Raw genomic sequence first — 24,394 nt, 5'->3', positions numbered from 1 at the left:
AATTTTTATTTAATTTACCTGTTTGAATTATAGATTAAAGTTAGGCATAATTAGGGCATGGCTGCTCTGAGTTACAGGCTGTCCTTAAGGTGTCACCACAGTCACCCTCTTGTCTAAATAACGTCAGTCTTGGCTCCAAAAATCCAAGATGGCGACAGTCTTAAAGGCTTCAAAACATCCACATGAGTCCACATACCAGTGGGTGATGTCACAGTGGACATGTCGGTCTATGGGTAAGACTAAGATTTTAAATCCACTCTCTGAGTTTTGTTTCGGGTGAATATCTAATCATTTCAGGCACACTGTAGACAACTGTGAGATCACAAAAACATCATGAAGATGCAACCTAGTGCTGGATAACAGGTAAAAAGGTATATTTTTATCCTAAGGTTTACATGAACAGATCACAGAGTAACGTACACTCCTGAAGTCATAAAAAGGGCTTGTTCTTTACCAGTTCCTGAGAAAAATATTTGGCTTTTTAGCTGTGATTTTCCACCTTTCTCTGCAGATAGTTTCTAACTTTGTCTGTCTGTAGTTTGGTGCTGGGCAGTTAGTGTACAGCGGGTTTATTAGAGCTTGTTTGCTGGAAAAAGCTGCTGCTGCTGCTGCTGCTGCTGATGGAAACAAAGTTGATGAGAGCACAGAGACTGCCATAAACCCAAAACTATGAGCTCAAAGAGGCTCACTGAGATGAGTCTGTGGAGATATGTCAAATATTATGGCTTCGCCCTCTGATCTATTTTTGTTTATCAGTGTTACATGGCCCTCCAGTAGCTGAACAGAGTGTACAACAAGGCCACAGAGCTTCACAGATGAACAGAAAGAACAACACAACAGCAGGTCAGAAGATACCGACTGTGACACACTGACAGAAGCCTGAAGATGTTTGACAGGTGGAAGCAGGGAGCCAGCAGTGACTGCAAGAGGAGACGGGAACAGAGGAGGAAGGAGTAATTCTACCTTATAGGCGATTCGGGGCGGACATTTCTTTCCCAAACCTAGCGGAGGGGACATGTCTCGAAGCATCTCGTACATATCGTGGTAAGTCATGCGGCCGCTTCCCACGGGAAAGATGGTAGGAGGCCATAGAAGGAGGAATGAAGATGTCCCAGGTGAGGAGGTGTCAGGATTTAAAGGGACAGGGGAAGTTACATGATAACAGAAAGTGGCAAAATCCAAAAAAAGAATGAGAGGGGGGAAAAAAGAGGAGAACACAGAAATCCTTGTTAATAAGATTTCCAGGATATCATGACTTGGAATGCCATCCTTGTTAGATTTAAGGATTCAGGAATGGATCCCAGAGGAGGAGGGAGGGGAGGATGCTCCGGGGGATTCCCTGTGCAGAGATGCTAGATGAAAGATATGCATTTTTAAAGGCTTACTCCACCGAAAGTCTTTTCAGTATCAAACATTCACCATCCCGAGGATGGCAAGGTGACTGTGAAGAGTCTGTCGCCTGAATTCACAGTGGAGTCTAATGACAGCCTAGTCTATATAGAAACTTCTTAAACCATTCCTGCAACATATAGTGCCTTCTTTTGAAGTGGGAAGTTGGAATCTCCTGGTTTCCTATCAGAAATTTCAACTAGAACACCCCCTCAAGTCAGATTTCCAACTTAGAAAGTCAAAAGAGCCTCACAAACCCTGACCTTAAAAATCCAAGATGGCTGCTGTATGAGTCAACATCAATAAAAGCTGTAGCACTACACCAAGTATTAGCACTTCTGTTTTATGTGTGTCTCATTAAATCAGTTGTTATCACAGTACTATTCAGCTTCTATCCGTGGACATGTTGCTGCAGTGTTTGTATGCGCAAAATACAGAGTACTGCATTGTTATTAACTGGTATTGCAAACAATGGCTAACCTGGCTAGAACTACTGTAGTACAACCCTGGTTTTTCGACTTGTTGTACTGGAACACGGTCAGCTTGGGTGTGTCATTGACTTCAAGGCAGCAATAATCACCCTCTCCGCCAATGACCCTTATATTTCATATGTTCCCCAAACTTTTCCAATAGATTACTACCGTATACTTTACACGCAGCAAAGTTGCAGAAACGGGAGAAGTGTATTTAGCTGTTTTTGAATTTTGAACATCAGGGTTAGGGTTTCTTCCAATCAGCGACAAGATTATTGAAGAAATGCACACTTTAATATTATTTCATTACTTAATTTGTTTCTCTCAAAATCCTGAGGAAAGTGGGTGTTAAGCCCCAGAGAAGAGCACCAGGCTCTGCAGTGATTTTGGCTCCGTGGCCCAACTGGTATTGCCGGTCACATGCTGTGCTTGAGCACTGGCTCATGCAAAACAATGAATATTTTCTTCTGAAGGTCATAAACAGTAGGCGTTTAATGTCGAACTGGCATTATGATTCAGTGACGCAGTGCCATTTCACTGGAATTCTACCTTGTATAAAATGATTTGTTGATTGATATACTTTTTTCCAGTGCCCTAGGTTTGGATTTGAGTGGGTCTGTTTGCTCAAAGATGCTCTCTGCTTTGTCTTGTAGTGGTGCTTCACATTGCAGCTTTTAATAAAAGCCACAATCTCGTAACATACGATAAGACACTGGTTTTGAACTTCCTGTGGGAAGAATAAACATGTAGAGCTCTTGCTCTCTTTTCACTGTCTACCTCTCTGTCTTTAGAATTCGCCATGTGAAATAACTTTTCTCCGACTCCCATGTCTCTCCCCTGTGTGTGTACCTCACTCACAAGAGTTGAAATGCTTATAGGAATGCACAGATTTGATTGGCTGACTCGTTTCACACGAGATTATTTAATGCATGCAATTAGCCTGTGGCCCGCTACACCAGTGCTACAAATGCTGCATCAAAACTGAATAATTCTCGCTACTTTATTCGTTATAGTTATAGGTCTGGTTCTGGGTCCCATATGGATCAACAGGGAAGAAAAGTTTGAGAATTTTCTGCGGATGTTTTGATGTTTTCTTTCGTTGTTTGGAATCCATTATAACCCAAGCTGACTACAGTAATCGTCCTTCTCAGAGAAGCAGCTACACGCTTTCCAGAGCCACATTTTAACGGAGTTATTACCTCAGAGACTAAAGATAGATTTTCGGTGGAGTATTCCTTTAAGATGCCCTCTGTTTCTGCATGCTAAGAGACATTAGCAGTAACCAAAGTGGAAACAAAGCACACAATGCTCTCTCGTCACTACCCACTCTTCCTTCACTCCTGTGTTTAGAAGCAGGAAAAATGTTTTAGACATCGCATCAGATGCCTTTTGTTTGAGCCTGACTTGCGGCATTGTTTCCTGCACTCGCCATGGTTACCTGCCAGTTGGTTAGTGGAGGATCGATGCATGTTTGTATATGCATGTGTAGTCGGGTCATTCTCTGGCGCCGCAGGGAATGAGAACAGACATTCACAGTCTGAGACCATCACAGTCCCTTTGAAAACAAAAGGACTGTGTGGGAGTGCAAACCTTATAAGCCACCCTGTTGGGGCACTTCTTCCCCAGGCCCAGGGGAGGCGAGATAAAACGCAACAATTTGTACATATCCTGATAGCATATCCTCCCGCTGTAAAAGATAAGACATGTTCAACAGGTTAGGTCACAGGTTATTCGATTACATGCATCTGTAATAATCAGTTAGCAGTTAGCAGGCATTAACATGTAGGTAAACACTCAGCAGCGTAAACAATTTTTATTTTTTTCTGGATCCATAAAGTTGTTGTTTTATTTTGACTATTAAAAAGTGCAATTTTCCCTTTTTTCTTACTTAGAGAGACAAAAGGGCAAAAAGAAGTACCTGACACATAATCTCAGGCAATTATTATTTTTTGCTCGTCACAACATGACCTCAGGGCTGTAGCTAGGATTCTAGAAAAACCAAGGTCTGCAGTCAGTTTTAGAAAACAAACAACAAACACACAAACAAAAACCATGAAAGAAATGACCACTAAAAAATTATCCATATTTGACTCCCCATTCGCGTTGAGAGGCAAGGTGAGAAAAAACATTGTTGGTCAATGTTGAAGTTTATCTCCTATGTGCAAGAAATCATCTCCTACAAGACTTTATTTACTCTGCATTTAGCGAAACTTTAAATGCTCTTTGTGTCGTGCACTAAGCACATCTCGTTCACAGCATTCTCACTCTCAAAAAGCCTAATGAAGCGTAACCGTTTATCACCTATGTAGGAAATGATATCCCATACATAGGAGATACTGTCTCCTATGTTTCCAATGTTTGGCCAACATTGCCTGTAATTTTTTTTCCCCACCTTGCCCATTAGGGCTTCCATAGATTACATTCTTTGTACTTTTTTTTCTTAATGTAAAGGTTTAAATCAGGGGTGTTGAAACTCATTTTAGTTCACTGGCCACATACAGTCCGATTTGATTGCGGATGGGCTGGAGCAGTAAAACCACTGCATAATATACCCTGTAAATATCAGACAGCTCCAAATTATTCCCTTTTTTGTTTAGAAAATACTAAAAAAAAGATGACAAAGGAACTGTATTCTGGTCGAGGTGAAAAAGCCTGTGAAGCAGCATTTTACATGAAGAAAGCTACTTCATCTTTAACTTGCTCCTGAAACCTGGCACCTCTTAGCCTTCACAAGAGCATCACTATTAGGTGTGCAAGGTCATCCAGTGGGCCAAATTGGACCCTTTGGCGGGCCGGCTCTGGCCCCTGGGCTTTATGTTTGACACCCCTGGTTTAAATATTGTTTGAAGGCCCTCTCTTTATTTATGATTTTTTTTTGTTTTAATTCATCTTTGAATAGTTACTGTAAAACTTCAATTAATAGCCCAGGCTGTTATATGATTAAATTGTATATTTAAACCAGTATGAATATTACTTGTATATAAATAAGGCTTCAGATAATATATCGATTACGAATCACTCATTTGATCTAGCTCTGACAGACATGTGCATCAGATCGAGTTACGGCACTTGAGGAGTACGGCACCCAACACACCGACACAACACCACTTTATCCTGTTAAACAATACTCACAACTTGGATTCAATTTCATGAAAAACTCTTTGGATTATTTTGATCTGAGGACCCTTACAGACTAAAGGGATATGAATATCTTACAGGGTAATCGAGGGATGGACACATAATTTGAGGTAGCCAACAACCCACTTTTATACACCTGAAGAACTTCCATGAAAAAAAAAAATTAACTGCTTGGCAACCAGTTCAGTTCCAGCTGAGACAGGCCTTTTTTTGTCAAAATGTGTAGCCACACTGGGCAAGTAAAAGGGACTGGGCATTTAATGAAAGTTTTATGGGAAGTATATCAAGTTTAAAATGACTGGAATCACATTTTTTAATCCACCACGTGTAGGTTTTTCACTATAAGACGTAAACTCGATGAAACACAGCAACTTTTGGATGTGTAAGAGACATAAAACGGTTATATCACTTTAAACCAATCTGCTCCTTTTGAATAAATCTATGAAAACAAGTAAGACCATAAATACAATCCATGCTTCAACCTGACACAAGAATGAGTTGAAGCATTTGCAAATGTGTTGAATGTTACTGTAGGCACTTCTCTGAGCGCAGCTAATTTATATTCAAAGGAATAAATAATATCTCCTCCCCCGTAATGTCTGTCAGGAGATGGCAATTTCATATTTCACATCTCACACCTCTCCTGGAGTCCTGACTCACTGACAAGGCTCCAGCGAAGCCTTCGTTAAAACTTAATGAGCCTTACATAATCTGAGACAGATTACGCCTCGCGCTGTTTCACGTAGGACTAGTATTGTGCTTTAGTCGAGTTAAACACTGTGAGCGTAAAGGGGGCAGAGGGGGCGCTGACATCAACCTGTATTCCCCTGCTGCAGGGATAGAAATACTTTCAGTGACAGACTGAGCAGATTTGGAGCCCGCCAGCTTAGTGGCAAAGAGAGCTGAGTGGACGCCAAGCGGAACGCTGGATTTACATGCATCAGTCCGGCCGACAGGGGGCTCGTCACCAGCCTCAGCCAACTCTGAGCTCAGGCTTAATGTCATTCACCCGCTGCTGCTAAGATGGGATTTCTCCAGTTCCACGTCACAGAGTCATCCTGCTGGAACTCGGAGCTTAGAGTTCCCTTTTTCCTAGCATACCTCTCTTCCAAAAACAAACAGCCGTCTCTTGAGCATGAACACCAGCTGACATTAGGGACTACTCTGTTAGCTGTACAGTCAGAGATCAGCAGAAGCACTTACCAGGCAGCAGGGTCATACTCTGCCCACACGCGGATGAATTCATCAAGGTGATGAGGCCCCAGGATGGAGGCGTCCCTGGTCAGATATTCAAAGTTGTCCATGATGACAGCAACAAACAGGTTCAGCATCTAGAGAATCAAAATGTAAGTTTGAAAAATAAAAAAAAAAACACTGGCAAGAAATATTTGTTTCTACACTAAAAAAAAATAATTAAATCTTGTTGATTATTCATGTTTTAGCCCAAAAATTGCAAACTACTGTATTTTGCGGCAGATCATTTGGTGAATCCTGTAATCCAGATTAATTTCCTTCATGTAACTTGCATATTTTCAAAATTAATCCTGCTTAAAACTGCACTGACACCACTTTGCTATTGTTGGCAACAATTACAGCTCACTGTTTTTCTTTATTTTTTGGTTTAATCCATCCAACTTCCAAAAAAAATGTTACATTTGTACATTATTTTGTAGTGGATATGTTGAAACTGCAGCAGGGAGATGCAGTGGTTAGCATTGTTGCCTTACAGCAAGACGGTGCGGGGTTCGAACCCTGGTTTGGGGGAGCCCTTCTGTGTGGAGTTTGCATGTTCTCCCTGTGTCAGTGTGGGTTTTCTCCAGGTACTCCAGCTTCCTCCCACAGTCCAAAGACATGCAGGTTAATTGGTGACTCTAAATTGTCCGTAGGTGTGAATGTGAGTGTGAATGGTTGTTTGTCTCTATGTGTCAGCCCTGTGATAGTCTGGTGACCTGTCCAGGGTGTACCCCGCCTCTCACCCGATGTCAGCTGGGATAGGCTACAGCTGCTGTGCTACCCCCAACAGGATAAGCGGTTACAGAAAATGAATGACTGAAAGAATATGCTGTCTTAACATCACTGTGGTGAATGTGTGGTTAGGTTTGGGCACAAAAACCACTTGGTTATGGTGAGGAAAAGATCACGTTTTGGCTTGAAGTACCAACATTTGATGGCACAAGGACTGCTGAAAAAACAGGGATGTGTCAATAAATCCACCCAAGACTCAAACACCAATGTGAAATGCTGCGACGTGTTGGTGAAAAAAAGTTTGGTGGCTCAAATGTGGCTGGGAAGTGCTAAGAAGGTCATCAAAAGAAAGGAAAGGTGCTGCTGTTTGTTGGTTTCAAACAGTGGGTTGCAGAGTCAGCTTATGTATTATGTCACTTCAGAAATGTTAATATGATATGTACAAAGCATGCAAATGCAATGTATTGGGGGCTTGCAGAAACACAGAATGCAAACATTTTCTTCTAGTGACTGGGCTGTATTTAGTCTTAACCAATCCCTGAATGTAGAAGTTATTATGATCATTAAAAAAGTGTGAAAATTAAATTAACAAATCACACAAAATGCTAAATAACACAAAAATCTTGGTGAAAATCTAAAATTACCCCCTGCAATCTTACTTTAAAGAATTTTGTCACTAATCCAACATCCCATTTTCAATTTGTTCCAATTTATCTTTTTATTTTCAGTAACTGTTGGACTTTTCTGAGCTCTGCTTGGTGCAAAAAGACCTTATTTACTTCAAAGAGGTTCTTCTCACAACAGGAAACATAATAATTTTTGGGTTCAGGGAGGCATAACATCTGGGGGGAAATAAGTTTGTTTGTTTTGTTTTTTAAATCTGGGTATTTTTTGATCACTAAAAACAAAATTCCTGAGCATTAATTGCAATGATCTAATTGCAGTGATCTCAGTCCGTGTAATTTCAATCAGAACACAGTATGAGACCAGATGGGGCATTCCTGTGTTTTCTTTCACACTGACCAGAAAGGAGCAGAGGAAGATGAAGGAGACAAAGTAGAAGTAAGCAAAGTCACTTCCACACTCCTTCCCCGCAGTTCCCGAGAGCTTATCACACGGCCGGTTACTCAGACACGCTAACATGATCTCATGCCACGCCTCGCCCGTTGCACTCCTGAAACACACACAGTGACAGGAGCAGGGGTTAGTGTGTTATCAGCGTGTACTGGATTATGTGCGGTACCAGAATATTTGGAATATGGAAGAGGGATTACCTGAAGAGAAGAGTCAGGGCCTGGAAAAAGGTCTGGAAGTTGTTGTGGTGATTTATGGCGGTCTCCTCGTTCAGCTCGATGTTTCCAAACACCTGAGGCAGCAGGAGAGGATTTCTTTTTAAAAACAGAAAATTCTCACAAAAATGTATATTTATAGCTGTAATTCCTGTGTAAATTGTATGTATTTATTACTACCTTTACCAATAAATCTTCATTGGTTTGAATTGAAATTATATAGAGGGAGAGACTGAGAGTGGAATACTGCCACAGCTTGTGATGTCCCACTGTGAATCCAGTAAAACAACCCACAGGTCTCTTTTCAAATATTTATTTGCCCCTGGGCATGTCCATCCAGCTGGCCTATAAACACTGGCTGCTGGGTCCAGGAGAGCTCTGACAGCAGTTAAATTTGTATATGGCATCTTGACCCAACAGTGACTGTTTTTTCCACCATAAACACTGTGACAATCTTATGAAAGGAATAAAAAGCCAGCAATCCAAATCGGTGATCCTTCCTATCAGCTACCTCTTAAAAATGGAAAAAATCCACTTCAGAATCAAACACCTGTACAGTCTTACGCAATCCAAGGAAAGAACCATGCAATACATACTTGGTTTGTGAAATGTATTGTGTTAACTTTTTAAAGAGTCTGTGACATGGATGTGTGGAAGTAGCTCTATTAGAGGCAGATGTTTGTGGTGTTGTACAGTAGTGTTTACTGCTTTACTGTTGTGTTGGATTGATATTTTACAGATGTCGTTTATATTGTCCTCTTTTATCTGTCTCTAGAGGACAGAAGATCTCAGTTTTTGAGCTCAACCAGACACTGTCAAATGACAGCCAGGCATAATACAGAATGTTGTCCAATAAAAGCAGTAGTCACAAAACTAAAAAAGAGGAACTTTTTCAAAGTTCACAAAACCAGCTCCTATTTTGGAGCAGGTACACTCTCAGCACAAGAGGTACCATGAATGATATTAGTGTAAATTGATTGGTCGAACACAGCCAATGGAGCTCCAGCATTGCCATTTTTAGAAATCGTTGGCCGCGTAAACAGCAGACAAAATAAACAACAGCTTGTAATGAGAAACATGGAAGAAAACAGACAAATGGACTTATTTACAAACTAACGATAGTTTAACATTACATAACCACATTAGCTAAGTTGTATCATAGCATTCTACATTGTCATTTCCTTGTTACAGGACACATTGCAATGTAGTCTCGCCAACCAGACAATCAGAGATCTCCGCCTTCTGATAGTCTGGGGACACTCCTTTCTAAAGTGTGTTTAACACACTGGCGAAAACGCCCGGCAACAAAGCAACGCCTCTTGCATTTTTGAAAAGGACACGCCTTCTCGGAAATGTGCGCTCCCCCTTTTCTCGTCTGCAAGGAAACAAACACACAGAGAGCTTGAAAATGGATGCCGAGAGATTTAACTCCGTTTTATCAAACGTGTGCTCATCTGTTAAGAAAATATTTTTTCCAGCGGATGCCTTAGTTACAACATTATTGAGCTAACTGGAGTAGTTTCATGTCGTATCCAACAACGGGAGGCTTTTAACAGATGACGTCCTGATGTTAGCTTTGCTGCTAGTGTTAGCTGTCACTGTCAGCTGCAGCCAGCAGACATCGTGATTTCCCAAAACTGAATAAATACCACACATAGCAACACAAAACTGCTTTGCTAGCTCAATCATGTTGTAACTAAGATAACCGCGGACAGTTTAATGAGTTATTACCTATTACAGACACTGCTAACGGCTAAGAAATAGTAATGTTTGTTCAATCATTGTGTTTATAGACTTTACAAACATCGGATTAGTCTAAACGGTGATACAGTGATGTGAAAAATTGATGATACATCATATATATATATATATATATATATATATGTATGTATAGCTAAAAGCTCTGCTGGTTTTCTACCCGGAAGTATTTGTAAACAACAGGGCGATTCCCTCTATAGTCCGGCCGGACGGATGAGTCATGGCCTTGTATGTTTGTTTCTTTTAGTTGGCGAGAATGTGTCGCTGCAAAAGTGACAAACATCCACTAACTTTGATGGTGTTTTCTGTGGGCGCGGCTGAGCCATTTTGTACCGCTACACGTGTTTCTAGTGGGACTATGTTTACAAGCACAAGAGTTCAGCGAGCCACCGAAGGACCGCCCTGCAGATTTACTATTGGTTCTGCAACGTAGGGAGTTTTTTTAAACTCCGAAATTGTATCCGCCCATCTAAACACAAAATCAGGGAAAAAGTCATTAGTCTTTAGTTAAGCAAAGAGTCTAAAGGCTGACTTGTGAGTCTAATTGCAATGCATTGTTGTCCACAAACTGAAGTGATTCTCGTTGTTAGTCTGGCTGATCTGACCGCTGCTCAGGTCACCAAACTCCATGTCGAGTGATGAGAAGAGGTAAATTAGCCAAAATAGATCAAAACACATGTGAAAAGGTGCCATGAGTATGTAGGGACTTTGGCTAAATGAGACAAGCACACTTTCTAGGAGGCATCCACCACTGAATCATTTCATTATGACTTCCTCTAGTCCAGCTGGTCATGTCACAACTCACCTGCATTCCAATGATGGCGTAGATGAAGAACAGCATGGCAATGAGCAGGCAGACATACGGCAGAGCCTGAAAACAAACATAAATACAGGTTAAAGGCACTCAGAGCACAAACAGATGCATGTTACAACCTCTCTCTCATACACACACACACACACACACACACACACACTCTTTTGATCTCTACGTCTGTCTCTGTACACACACACTCACAAATCCGATTCTCCACACAGGACTAACGCCCTTGTAAGATTTTACAGTCTTATTTAAGAACCCAAGCAGTGAACCTGACCTGCAGGGTCGATTCTTTTAACCAGCTATTTATATCGCTGCGAGGAGGAGGCGAACATTTGTTGTAATTAAATAGCCACCTTTTAACACTCTGCAGCTACTGTCCATTTTCATTGAGCTTAAAAGCTCTCACCGCTGACATTAAACCTGCTATAAATTCCCTCAGCTGTGGCCCGGCGCTCCGCATTTAACTCAACTTGTCCCAGGGGATTCCGAGCGCAAACAGGCACTGGGTGTTATCCGAACTGCTGTCTGCTGAGAGCTATTTAGTTCGATTTTAACAAAGGAATTCTGCAGCGTGTCCCTGCCTGCTTTGAACCCTCTATTCTCACTGCTTGTAAGCGGTGGACTCAGGCTGTCTGAGGGGCAGGGGCGGAAAAAAGAAGAAGGGCACCAGCTGCATGTGATGGGGCACCAGTGCACAGAAAGTTTTCTAGCATGTAGGACACCCTAGAGTGAAAGTCATCATGTTTTCTTCACTCATAGGGCATCTGAGGGCTATTCATCTCATTTTCTCCACTGGAAGGGAACTTTGATGGGGCCTGCACTGCGCTTTCTGCACTGGAAGGGCACCCTAGAGGGCAACTCGTTGTGTTTTATCCACTAGAAGGACACCCTAAAGAGCCCGGCATCACGTTTTCTCAACAAGAAGGGCACCCTTGAGGGAATTTAATCATGTTTCTCCATTAGAAGGGCAACCTAGAGGGCAATTCCTCACGTTTTCTCCACTAGAATGGCACCCCACAGGGCCCAGCATTACATTTTCTCTACTACAATTGCACCCTACAGAGCCCAACATTACATTTTTTTTCTACTAGAAGGGCATCCTAGAGGGCAATTCATCACATTTTCTCAACTAGAATGGCACTCAACAGGGCCCAGCATCACGTTTTCTCCACTAGAAGGGCACCCTAAAGGACAACTCCTCACATTTTTCCACTAGAATGGCATCTCACAGGGCCAGGCATCACATTTTTTCTACTTGAAGGGCACCCTACACAGCCTGACATTATGCTTTCTCTACTAAAAGGGCACCCTAGAGGATAAATCATCGCATTTTCTCTACTAGAATGGCACTCCACAGTGCCCCACATCATATTTTCTCCACTAGAAGCCCACCGTGGAGGGCAATTGATTGTATTTTCCCCACTAGAGGGGCACCATAGAGGACAATTCATCATGTTTTCTCCATGAGAATGGCACCCTACAGCACCCTGCATCGCATTTTCTCCACTTGAAGGGCACCCAGCAAGCAATTCATTGTGTTTTCTCCACTGGAGGGGCACTGTACAGGGCCCTGTGTTGTTTTCTCCACTAGAAGCCCACCCTGGCTGGCACCTTGTCATACTTCATCCACCAGAGGGGCATCCAAGCAGCCATTCTCACACAGCTTTTTTTTTTATTTTTTATTTTTTAAATGAATTCATATCTGTATTCTTTTGCACTTGTGTCTTCCCTGACTAAACGTCTTTTGTCTCTTTCTGTTAACACTATTAAATAGTTTTTAAACTTGATACGTGACTCAACTTTACTTATTTTACATGCTACATACTGTTAGTTTGCATGTTAAGATTACTTCTGTGTGTGCTCTCTCACCTTGAAGGACTGAACAAAGGTCCACAGCAGGATGCGGATGGTGTAGCCCTGCCGCAGCAGCTTGATGAGACGAGCCGCCCTGAACAGCCTCAGGAAACTCAGGTTGATCATCTTGTCCTGGGAGAGAAAACAGAGACTGTGTGAGGTATTATAATAAACCCAGAATAAAATAATATCAAGCTATACCCAAAGAAAGAAAAACTGGCATATCATTTTAGAAATAAATTCATAAGCAATAAAACATACCCTAGATCAAGTTTTTACACTGAGGAAATTTTGCTGCCACAGCCCTACTTGGTCTGGTATGACCAGTAGCTTATGGTTTTTAAGCTATATGTTCAATCACTGGCTACTTTATTAGGTACACCTTGCTAGTACTGGGTTGGACCCCCGTTTGCCCTCATAACTGCCTTAATTTTTCATGGCATAGATCCAACAAGGTGCTGGAAACATTCCTCAGAGATGTTGGTCCATATTGACATGATAGCATCACACAGTTGCTGCAGATTTGTCGGCTGCACATCCATGACGTGAATCTCCCGTTCCACCACATCCCAAAGGTGCTCTATTGGATTGAGATCTGGTTACTGTGGGGGCCACTGGAGTACAGTGAACTCATTGTCATGTTCAAGAAACCAGTTTGAGATGATTTGAGCTTTGTGGCATGGTGCGTTATCCTGCTGGAAGTAGCCATCAGAAGATGGGTACACTGTGGTCATAAAGGGATGGACACGATCAGCAACAATACTCAGGTAGGCTGTGGTGTTTAAACCATGCTCAGTTGGTACTAAGGGGCCCAAAGTGTGCCAAGAAAATATCCCCCACACCATTACACCACCACCAGCAGCCTGAACCGTTGATACAGGGCAGGATGGATCCATGCTTTCATGTTGTTCACACCAAATTCTGAGCCTACCATCTGAATGTAGCAGCAGAAATCCAGACTCATCAGACCAGGCAACATTTTTCCAATCTTCTATTGTCCAGTTTTGGTGAGCCTGTGTGAATTGTAGCCTCAGTTTCCTGTTGTTAGTTGACAGGAGTGGCACCTGGTGTGGTCTTCTGCTGCTGTAGCCCATCTGCTTCAAGGTTGGATGTGTTGTTGGTTCAGAGATGGTCTTCTGCAGACCTTGGTTGTAACCAGTGGTTATTTGAGTTACTGTTGCCTTTCTATCATCTTAAACCACTCTGGCCATTCTCCTCTGACCTCTGGCATCAACAAGACATTTTCACCCAGAGAACTGCTGCTCGCTGGATATTTCCTCTTTTTGGGACCATCCTCTGTAAACCCTAGAGATGGCTGTTGTGATAATCCCAGTAGATCAGCAGTTTCTGACAGACCAGCCCGTCTGGCACCAACAACCATGCCATGTTCAAAGTTACTTAAATCACCTTTCTTCTCCATTCTGATGCTCAGTTTGAACTTCAGCAGGTCGTCTTGACCATGTCTACTTGCCTTAATGCACTGAGTTGCTGCCACGATTGACTGATTAGCTATGGAGTGCTGAAGTCACGCCCCTTCCGGTGAAGCTCATGGGATCTTAGATCGGAAAAAATATGAATGGCAGTGAATGAGGAGAAAAATATTATCTTTTGGTCCCGTTTTAGTTGTGATATGAAATCCAAATATGTTGTTAATGAATTTAAAACATAAATTTTAAGGTCAAGAAACTCATACTTTGTGGTAAAACTGTTGAGATATAAGCTTTTGAAAAAACCGTACTTAGAAAAACTACACAGGAGGTGGTCGTGTATGTGACGCTATAGCTTTCGCTCGCTTCCTGCAGCTTGGAGTGACTGCAACCTGGCACAAAACACACAGACATCTTCAATCATAAATCGATTAATCATAAAACAGTGTAATTTCAGCGGGGAGGCCAAGCTGCAGGAAGCGAGTGAAAGCTATGACGTCACATACGCGACCTCCTCCTGTGTGCTCTTGAGTCTTTCTAATTAAAAAGCTTATATCTCAATAGTTTTACCACAAAGTATGACTTTCCTGACCTTAAAATGTATGTTTTAAATTCATTAACAACATATTTAGATTTCATGTTGCAACTCAAACGAGAACAAAAGACAACATTGCTCTCCCCATTCACTGCCATTCATATTTTTTCCGATCTAAGGTCCCATGAGCTCTACCGGAAGGGGTGTGACTTCGGCACTCTATTTGCTGTAATGAGCAGTTGAAGAGATGTACCTAGGAACGTGGCCGGTGATTGCAGATACCGCTATGGAAGTGATATAACAGTTTGCTGACTGCTTTTGACTTTTGTCTGCTTGTGCTACTGTTTATTACACTTCTGGCCACAGTGGCCACTGCTCAGCTCAAGTTACACAGACTCCCTTTACATGCATCTAATATTATTATGTACATAACACATCAAAGTGGACTGAAGAGTGAGATAACTAAAGGACGGTAAAAACTGACTCTAATTCGACTCTCCTTGGTTCCTAAAATTCAAGCAGCACAAACAATAAGTGCTGGATTAGTTGTGCACAAATAAGTGTTTTCATTCTCTTTCCTTTGAACTTGCACTTGCAAAAAAAGCCAGTTTTTACAAGATTTAGACTGTTATAGTCTTAAAATGTTGTCTAACAAGCACAAAAACACAGAGACAATGTTTTCCAGAAACCAGTCAATTTTAAGTACAAAGTAGCATAAGGTCATTTGTTATACTTGTGCACTGATCTTGTCTTGTGTCCAGATTTGATGCAAACCACAGCAAGTTAATTGGCTCATTATAAAATGAAACAACTTGTTATGTTGAAGAGTTTGTGCAGCGTGCATTTAAAAATCAGACGTTATGCAACTGACATTGCTGGAGATGATTGCATCGCTGTTAAAGCACACATTTCTAACAGTTTTTTCTGTTATATCATGTCACACTGAGGAATCAGTAGGTAGGAAATTTAAACTAAGACTGTGGGAGAGAACAACACACACTGACGGGGGAATAGACAATATCAGCGGCCAACAAGAAAAGCCACTTACCGTCTAGAGGTGTCAGATGTGACAGAGGGGGCAGAGTGAGGGCACAGGCGCCAGGAGAGACACAGCAGAAGATGGAAACAGCAAAAGAGAAAAGAAAAAATAGAGAAGGGAAGCAGGGAGAGAAGAGACAGAAAAGAAGACTAATGATCACATAAAAAGAAAGTCACACAAAGAAAGAGAACGACTTTGCCACACAGAAAGCAACAGTGCTCTGCCTCAGCCCTCTGTCTCCACAATCAAATGCTCTCATCCATTTTTCATCTGCTGTAATTCAGCCAAGGAAACGAAATGCTGCAAACTGTAACGGCAGCACCGCTCCTCATGTTGCTACGTTTGTTTAATGTAAATGATTTTTATGGTATGCACTGATTTTTATGATTGCAATTTTTGATGTGAGGGCTGAGACTGTGGGAGCAAAGCAAAGCATGACATTTACATTCATGGTTTTAAAGCTGGAGTGGTTTTGTTCCCATTTTTAGTGAAAATTACATGTAAATTAATGCTGAAAAAATATTTGTTGGTCAACTGAAATTGCAACAATTTCAATTATCAGTCAATAGTGATGATTTGTTGCTTTTTACAGCTTTTTCAAAATTGAAAATTGATGTCGGATCAGGCTCTGACAACTGGTGGTGGGCATTTTTTTCCTATATTTTAACTTTTAATAGACTAAAAAACTCATCATTCAGTCAAAATATTCTAAAGACGCAAACAGATAATTAAAATAATTGCTGCTTGCAACCTAATGTAAATGATATTCCATGCATTAAGTAAACTATTACATATGAACTACTTCCCGACTTCTGCATTCCCATTATCACAGTTCTCGTGACTGGCCTAAATCTACCTATCTTAATCACAGCGTGCGGCCCTTTCATGATGCAACTGCTGTAGCAGCAGTGAGCATGCACAGAATCACGATACCCATAAGGAGAGAGACTTGTGGCAGTCTCATGTGGAACTCTGACGAGCTCATGATCACTGCAACTCTTACCTTAATCTCTGTGACCAAGATGTCTGTGATGCTTCCCAGCACAGTCACAAAGTCAAACACATTCCAGGCCGCTTTCAGGTAGTTCTAAAAGACAAAGACGCCATAGACAGATTAGGCTGGACAGAGAAAGTTCAATCAAAATTTAAATGTTCATGAATAATTTGGTGCCTTTCATACTTTTTCCATAATGAAACAGATTGGGATTACCATTTAAACCAGGGCTGCAACTTCTGTTTTGTTAGAATTTTTGATTATTGTCTCTTTGAATTGATTAAATGTTAGGCCTTTAAAATGTTGACAGCTTCAGATTTCTTGTATTGTCAAACCAACAGTCCAAAATCCAAAGATATTCTGTTAAAAACCTAAAAAATTAATCAATTATCAAAGTAGTTACCTATTCATTCTCTAGGTCAACTACTTAATCAACTCATGGTAGCAGCTCTAGTTCAAACCTGCTATGTCACGGGCCTTCCTACCCATTAATATTTAGATCAGTGGTTCCCAACTGGTGGGTCCCAGTCCAAAAGTGGGTCCGGGCCCATTCTGAATGGACCGTAAGACACTCTTCACATGTCAATTTTGTAAAAAAAAACAACAACCACACTTTATTTTAAAGTACAGTGAATTTCATGCACAGAGCTTTAATTTTGAAGTGCCATTTCCTGCTGAAGAGTGAGTGACCAACCGACAGCTACTTGACAGAGAATACAAACTTGCCCAATGACATGTCCAAACGCAAGTGCGCTGCCGAATATATTAAACTGTGTGGACCTTGAACTGATGACTAAGAAGAAATCTGGACCCTGTGGCTGGACCAATTGGGAACCGCTGATTTAGATACTAATATACTAATCAAATATTTGGTTTACTGTCTTTGTGACAAGAAGTTAAAGGGTAACCTGCATTTTTCAACCTGGATGCTATTTTCCCATGTTTCTGTAAGTGACGAATGGGAGCAACAATTTTTGACATTGGTCCAGTATTGGACGAGCAGCTGGCAGCAGCAAAACAGGCTGCAATGTAACTTTAACGGGCAGTAATGCACCATCAGTGTACATCCACTAAAATAACTTGTTTTTGCCACTGACAGGCTCATCTTATTAGACTACATTTATAGACCTCATGGTTTAAGAGTAAGATCCTTTTTGTTTAACCAGAAACAGCCCAAAATCACTATCACCAAAGCCACCAAACTTAATTTAAATTAATAGTAATTTCAGTGTCTATATAGCCAGTGTATTTCCACATCTCACCGAATGTATTTAGGGTATATTTTAACCAAACCAGAGCTGGTAATTGTTTGAAATGTGGAAAAAGGAACCAAGACGGTCTTCATGAGTTTTATTTCATTTCTATCGACTTTGAATTAAGTGTGTTTTACAATGATTAAATTAATGTTTATCTAAATGGAGTCTGGTGGGTTTGATGATAGTGATTTCAGGGCTGTTTCTAGATAAACAAAAGGATCTTACTCTTTAACAAAAAGGTCTATCTCTGTAGGGATCCTTTCCGTAATGTTGTCAGACACTTAGAATAATAATCTGAGCCTATCAGTGGCAAAAACAAGCACTTTTAATGGCTGTAAATTGACAGCGCTTAATTGCCCCAAGCGGTTACACTGCAGCCTGTATTACAGCTGCTGGCTGCAGCTCTCTCACTCAATACTCAACCAATGTCAAAAATTGTTGTTCCAGTCACTTAGACACAAAAACATGAGAAAACAGGGTCCAGGTTTAAATACACCAAAGTTACTCTTTAACACAAAATGTGCAGGGACTTTTACAAGACTTGTTTCTGCAGGTTGTAATGCACAGTTACAGCCTGTGTATGTGGTTAGATGTACAGATATGTGGATATGCAAACATTGCAAAAGTATACAAAAAATAAAATGACAACACAAATACACAAACACAGAGAAATCTAGACATCCCCTTGGGCACACAAATTTATATGTGCTTTTACAACACACACTCACACAAATGCTGACACAATCCCCTGCTTGAACTAACTGCTGCCTGCAGCCTGCGTCCCCTCAGACTGGTCAATCATCCAGCTCCTGAGGGCAGAGGCTGCTGCCAAGCCCTGCAGCTGCAGTCTGAAGAGATGCAGCAGCCGAGTGTTTATACCAGCAGATGCGAGCCCATCCGTCTGGGCTTAAAAGCTAAACAGGTGGAGGCAAGTGGTGTGTGAGAAAAGCTATTTAATAAATGGGCCTCGTAAATGGAACGGAGTCAGGGATGAAATGCCTCGCTGCAGGCCAGACAGCCCCATGTTGGGAGAAGATTTATTCTTTTTGTGCACTCTTCCGTTCATTCCTTCTTTTTCTTACAAGTTCGCCCTCTTCATTCCTGAATTTAAGACTGCACACCCTTTATTTTTACTGTTTCGTGACATGTCACACGTCCTCTGCTCCGCCTTTTATGTACTTTTGCACCGACAAATTCACGACCCTTCAAACATTCGCCCGTGTTACTCTAAGTGTGCCTATACTTCATTAGAAATACCTTGTTAGTCTCTAAGCACAAAAGAACACAGATCTAAAAGTCTTATTTCAGCGCTCACAAGGACAACGTTTAATTAACTGAGCTCTACATGCACAGTGAGAGCAGCTTTATGCAGAAGTCACCCTCAGTCTGATGTATCGGGCTGATTTGCATATCCAAAGAGAGATTTTCCCTCATGTGTGTAAACAGCAACACAATACAACAGTGAATAATTGTCTAGTGTTTGCAGAGTGCAGCGTAGCACATGGTCTCACCAGTGGACCGAAGGCAATAATCTTGAGGATGCACTCCAGTGTGAAGAGGGCCGTGAAGACGATGTTTAAGTATTTCAGCATGGACTCGTACAGCTCTGGAGCTCCGTAGAACTGAGAACACATGGGAAAACAAACACTGAATCACAGTCATGAGTAAAAGCTGAATCCTTTACCCCATTTACTACTGACTCCCATCTTGGGGAAATCAGATAGCTTTATGATAATACGTCAGCACTCCAGACCAATTATATTTGATTGCTCTGACGCACTCAAGCGAGATGTTTAAAAGGTGCACTTGCATTTGTCAAGCAGCTGCATACATACATTTTAATATAGCATCAGTAGCTACTGCGTCTTGCCACTGTGACAATGGCAGGTGATTGCGACACTGGAATGATCTGTGCCTGTATGTGTTTGTGTTAGTTGCTGGTAACCCTGGATCCAACCACAATACTAACTTCATGGTCCTGGAAGGCTATCAGTGTAAACACTAACATTTTAGGAATGTTTATTTTTCTAAGACGAGACAATTGAACATAAGAAACATTGGAATATGACCATAGACTGTATGAAAGAAGCAGACGGAGCCATTCTGCTGTTACCCATCGGTTTGTGCACTACCGTTTTGAAGCCTAAAGTCTGGAATTTTGCCTGTCGCCATCTTGGATTTTTGGAGCCAGAAGTGACCTTATTTTGACGAGAGGGCAAAGTTGTGGAGGACCGAGGGGTGGATCTGACTGAGTATCCAAGGACACCACGGTAGTGGCTTGCCGATCACAACGTAGACACCACACCCTTGAGCATACCCTGATTTATCGTCTATTTCACTCCATAATTTACAAAATGCCAAAGAAGACTTGAAACTAGAGACTGAGACCATGAAATCATAAGGAAAATGTTTACTGGGGTAATAAATTAAGTGAGAAGAGGGGTCATTCTTTCAGAGACTTAAACACAATTAAGACTACATTTTGCAGCTAGTGGAGTTGCCCCCTGCTGGCCATTAGAAATATTGCAGGTTTAAGGTACTTCCGCATTGGCTTCACTTTTCAGACCTGCAGATAACTCCTTGATTACGACACAATAGGCCCATTCGAGATGAGCCAGGCCTGCGCAGATTCAATCATTGGTGATTGCCGCACAATGCATGGCAGTTAGATTTGTGTCCAATTTCTTCCTGACTTGCTGTGACATCATACAAAAGTGGACAGCGACAATCTTGCAAGAGCAAGGAGGGTGCAGTTTTTAGAGCCAGGCGCTGCACTCGCTCTCCACTGACTGCAATACCCAGGGCATGATGGGAAACGCCTGGCTCTCACCTGATCAAAGAGATGATTGGTGTAGATATTGACTCAACAATATGACGTTTTAGATCAACTTTGCTTTTTTGTTGAATTTCAGAGATTTCAATTTTATTTGATTTTGAAGTTTATTCTAACAGAAAACATGTTGTGTGACTGATGAAGACGTTCAGTAGTAAGAGACTAAATACATTCGTAATAAACTATAGAGTCTTTTGTATATTAATATTGGACTGTTTTAATTGTTATTAAGTATTTAGCAAAACAGAGACTGGTGGTCAGTGGGATGTGAAGATTCATAAAATAACATCTGCACAGATGTGAAGCCCTGACTGTATCTGACTGATGCGTATTGAAAGCTGTTGTCCTGTGTTTTTTCCTCTGAAAACATTAACCTAATATGCAAATACAATTTATTTAGTCTATGTATTTGAGGGGACTGGTCTGCTCTACGGTAGCAAACTGATATGATGCTGATTTACATAGTGTCATGTAAAATGGAGGTTGAGCCATGAACATAAATTAGAGAGCACCTGTAAAGCATTTTAACAGGTTACTCTGTCATACAACTGGAGACTGAGAGCAAACTGATAACATTTTAATAAATCAACATCATATCTAACAGGGTGTGAGTATTTCAGTGACTTCCTGTACAGACTGAAGGCTGCTGGAAACTGTCGGGAAACTTTCCAGGTGGCGCTCAGTTCATCTTGAACGAGCCTATTATTGCTGTTTCATGGTAATATCACCTCTGGCCACCAGCGGCAACACTGAACACACCAATGGAGCAGCACTTCAGTGTGCAAGCAAGGAACAAACTTATGCAATCTTTGCTTTTACACGGTTTGCATTGACTTTAATGAAAGTCAACCTTTTTCCATTTGAGTCGATAACATACTCGTCTGATATCAAGTATTTTTTCCATGTGAAAAGTTGCAAAGAAGAGCACTTTCTTTTTAGAGAGTTTGAGTTTTTTCTTACACAAAATGCATGAATGCCTAAGTGTCTGGAATGTTACTTGCATTTGCAGTGTGGCAAACAAAGGCAGATACAATTGGATTTCTTATCTGGATTTCGGAAACACATACGGGGCTAAGCGTAAAAATTAATGTTGTTCTTTTTTAAGATATTTCTCTTTTTATCTATCGGCCTAAATTATTTTTGTGTGCAATCAAGGGAATATCAATCAAATCGGTGTTGGCTGGTTTAAAGAGATATCTCAGACTTTTTTTTTTTTTTTTTAAATGTATTGTACACTCGAGACTATCAATCAAAGTAACATAAGTTCATTAATTTTTGGAATGGTCTTGATCGCAAATGAACTCTTCAAGTCTAATCTGTATTTAAACCTGGTAAGAGCCACAAAAAATGACCTCACATGTATCTAAAATCGCATTAAAGCCCTGTTCACATGGGACTAGTATTACCAGGGGACCTCGTGATTTAGAAGTGACCTCCTACATCTGTGTTTCATGCGGTGCATTCTAGTCTGCATTTTACTTGAATTTACTGACATCACACTTATGACATTATCCCCAGATATGATGCACACAGTCATTTGTAAATCCACTCCACACAAAACAGAAACACCACTTTAAATGTAGATTAAACAAACAGAACCAATTCTGCCACACATTGTCATGTGTTATCCATCTCATCATTCTTCAAGATTTTGCTCTTCTAATAGATCTGAGCTTCCTTTTTCTGGGTCTCAATGCTGTGCAGCGTAATGAGCCTCTTGCACCCAAAATGCTGTCAAAACTTTCATTTATAGCTGACAACGCAGTCTCTGTAACTCTCGCCTGGGAAAGATGCAGCAACAAGCCTGCGGGGAAAACAAAAACCCCAAATCACCAAGATGCTGATGAGCACGGGACTAATATTATCACATGACCTCTGTGTCTGGCGATGTATGGTCAGTAATTTGCAGTGGAATTTTGATTTGATAAATTACAGACATTGCAGATTCACACGGGATAAAGATCACAAACAACCTCCGCAATTATTACAAATTACTCAAGTCCCCCAGGTAAAACCAGTCCAGTGCCAAGCTCTAAGCAGCATTTCTTTTAATGCATTTTCAGATTTTACTGTCATAATCTGACAAAGAGAGGTAAATCTAAAATTTTGTTTGATTACATAAATGAAGCCACGAGCAGCAGGCGAATGGAGCTCCTCTCTGGCACCATCCTGTTTCCCAAACTGTCTGTTTCACTCCCTCAGAGATTTTCTCCTCTGAGTCGATGAATAAAGGAAATGCCAAGACACAGGCACTTCCTTCTGCTCGCAGCAAGCAGAAGTTGGCAGAAGCTCCACAGTGGTGTGATGGTGGCAGTGCTGAGTTTTCATTGTTGACCATGTCTGAAGACCAGATCGGAGATGTCACTGTAATTGCATCTCTGCCTTTAGAGCTAAATTATTAAGTGGTAGCTAAAGAGTTATGGAAACTGCTTCTGAAATCCTCTTGAATATTTTAACAGCGTGCCGCATCACATTGGGAACTGAAGTTTCACTGAGCTCAATGCACTACTTTTCCCTGGCTGAGAGGGATCTAAGAGGGATTGGCGATTTGCCTCCTTAGCAGGAGGAATCACTGACCTTCATCATCAGCACGACTGTGTTGAGGGCGATTAAAGTCATGATGGCGTACTCAAACGGAGGCGACACCACAAACTTCCACATCTTGTACTGGAAGGACTGCTTGTTCTCTGGCATGTATCTCGTCAGTGGCTTGGCGTTGATAGCAAAGTCAATACAAGCCCTCTGAGGAAAGGCAAAACAAAAACACATTGTGTATTAACCCTCTGTGATACAGGAACTTCACACATTTTATCACAGAAGAGAAAAGTCCAGGAAAATCAAATTTAAAGACTTGAAAGACAGTTGGCACGCCACAAGAGGATTTGTAAGCGCTTCTTAATAACAAAAGATGAGACTACAAATTGAGGCTCTCTGATCACCAGCCAATACTTTACAACAAAACCCCGCATGGTTTTAACAAAATCTGTGTGAAGTGGAGATGAAGGGAGTGGAGAAGATAAACCCCACTGCTTTCTTTTCTAGCACTTTGTTCTGTTTTAGGGAATTGTAAGTCATGTTTGAAATAATTTGCCTGGAAGTGATGTTTAGAAGTGGATCAGCGGTGCTCTGATTTCTAATGGAGAAAACATTTGTGATGCAAGAGGCGAACATTTTCAGAAACCGGTGCTTCTGCTGAAATAATCAGCGTGTGTTCTGGCTGCATGTAGGACAGTGGGGTCATTGTTTTCCAGGAGAAAAAACAACACTATAATGCAACACTTTCCACCACTCTCACACCTCGTTCTTCTCCAGGCTGCACTCAGACATGGCCTTGTCTCCCTGCTCCTGGAAGGTGATGATGATCAGAGCCACAAATATGTTGACAAAGAAGAAGGGGAACACCACGAAGTAAACCACGTAAAAGATGGATGTCTCCATGCGGTAGCCTGGGCTGGGGCCCTGGTCCTCATATGTGGCGTCCACAGAGTGTTTCAAGACCCTGGAGAGAAGAAATAGATGAACTTATGAGATATTCAAAATCCACGTAGAAATTATAGTAAAGGCTAGGCAAAGCAGCTTTATTTGTATTGCACATTTCATACCAAGGGCAATTCAAAGTGCCTT

General features: G+C 41.3%; 1 protein-coding gene across 2 annotated transcripts in view; it reads right to left on the bottom strand.

Annotated features, from left to right (window-relative positions):
- cacna1bb (calcium channel, voltage-dependent, N type, alpha 1B subunit, b) overlaps positions 1-24,394 on the bottom strand; it is a 239,791-nt gene that overhangs the window by 12,613 nt on the left and 202,784 nt on the right. For both annotated transcript variants that reach the window (XM_049603750.1, XM_049603749.1), the window contains 10 exons: positions 24,068-24,269; positions 23,348-23,512; positions 19,449-19,559; positions 16,691-16,774; positions 12,702-12,818; positions 10,818-10,883; positions 8,240-8,331; positions 7,989-8,139; positions 6,204-6,331; positions 964-1,060 (listed from right to left, as the gene is read on the bottom strand). In XM_049603750.1, coding sequence (XP_049459707.1) covers positions 964-1,060; positions 6,204-6,331; positions 7,989-8,139; positions 8,240-8,331; positions 10,818-10,883; positions 12,702-12,818; positions 16,691-16,774; positions 19,449-19,559; positions 23,348-23,512; positions 24,068-24,269 — 1,213 coding nt within the window. The remainder of the gene's footprint in view (positions 1-963; positions 1,061-6,203; positions 6,332-7,988; positions 8,140-8,239; positions 8,332-10,817; positions 10,884-12,701; positions 12,819-16,690; positions 16,775-19,448; positions 19,560-23,347; positions 23,513-24,067; positions 24,270-24,394) is intronic.

This window comes from Epinephelus fuscoguttatus, linkage group LG18 (assembly GCF_011397635.1).
Source record: "Epinephelus fuscoguttatus linkage group LG18, E.fuscoguttatus.final_Chr_v1".
NCBI classification, from domain to species: Eukaryota; Metazoa; Chordata; class Actinopteri; order Perciformes; family Serranidae; genus Epinephelus; species Epinephelus fuscoguttatus.
The sequence above is the reverse complement of the archived record's forward strand: the minus strand, read 5'-3'. Positions and strand labels throughout refer to the sequence as shown.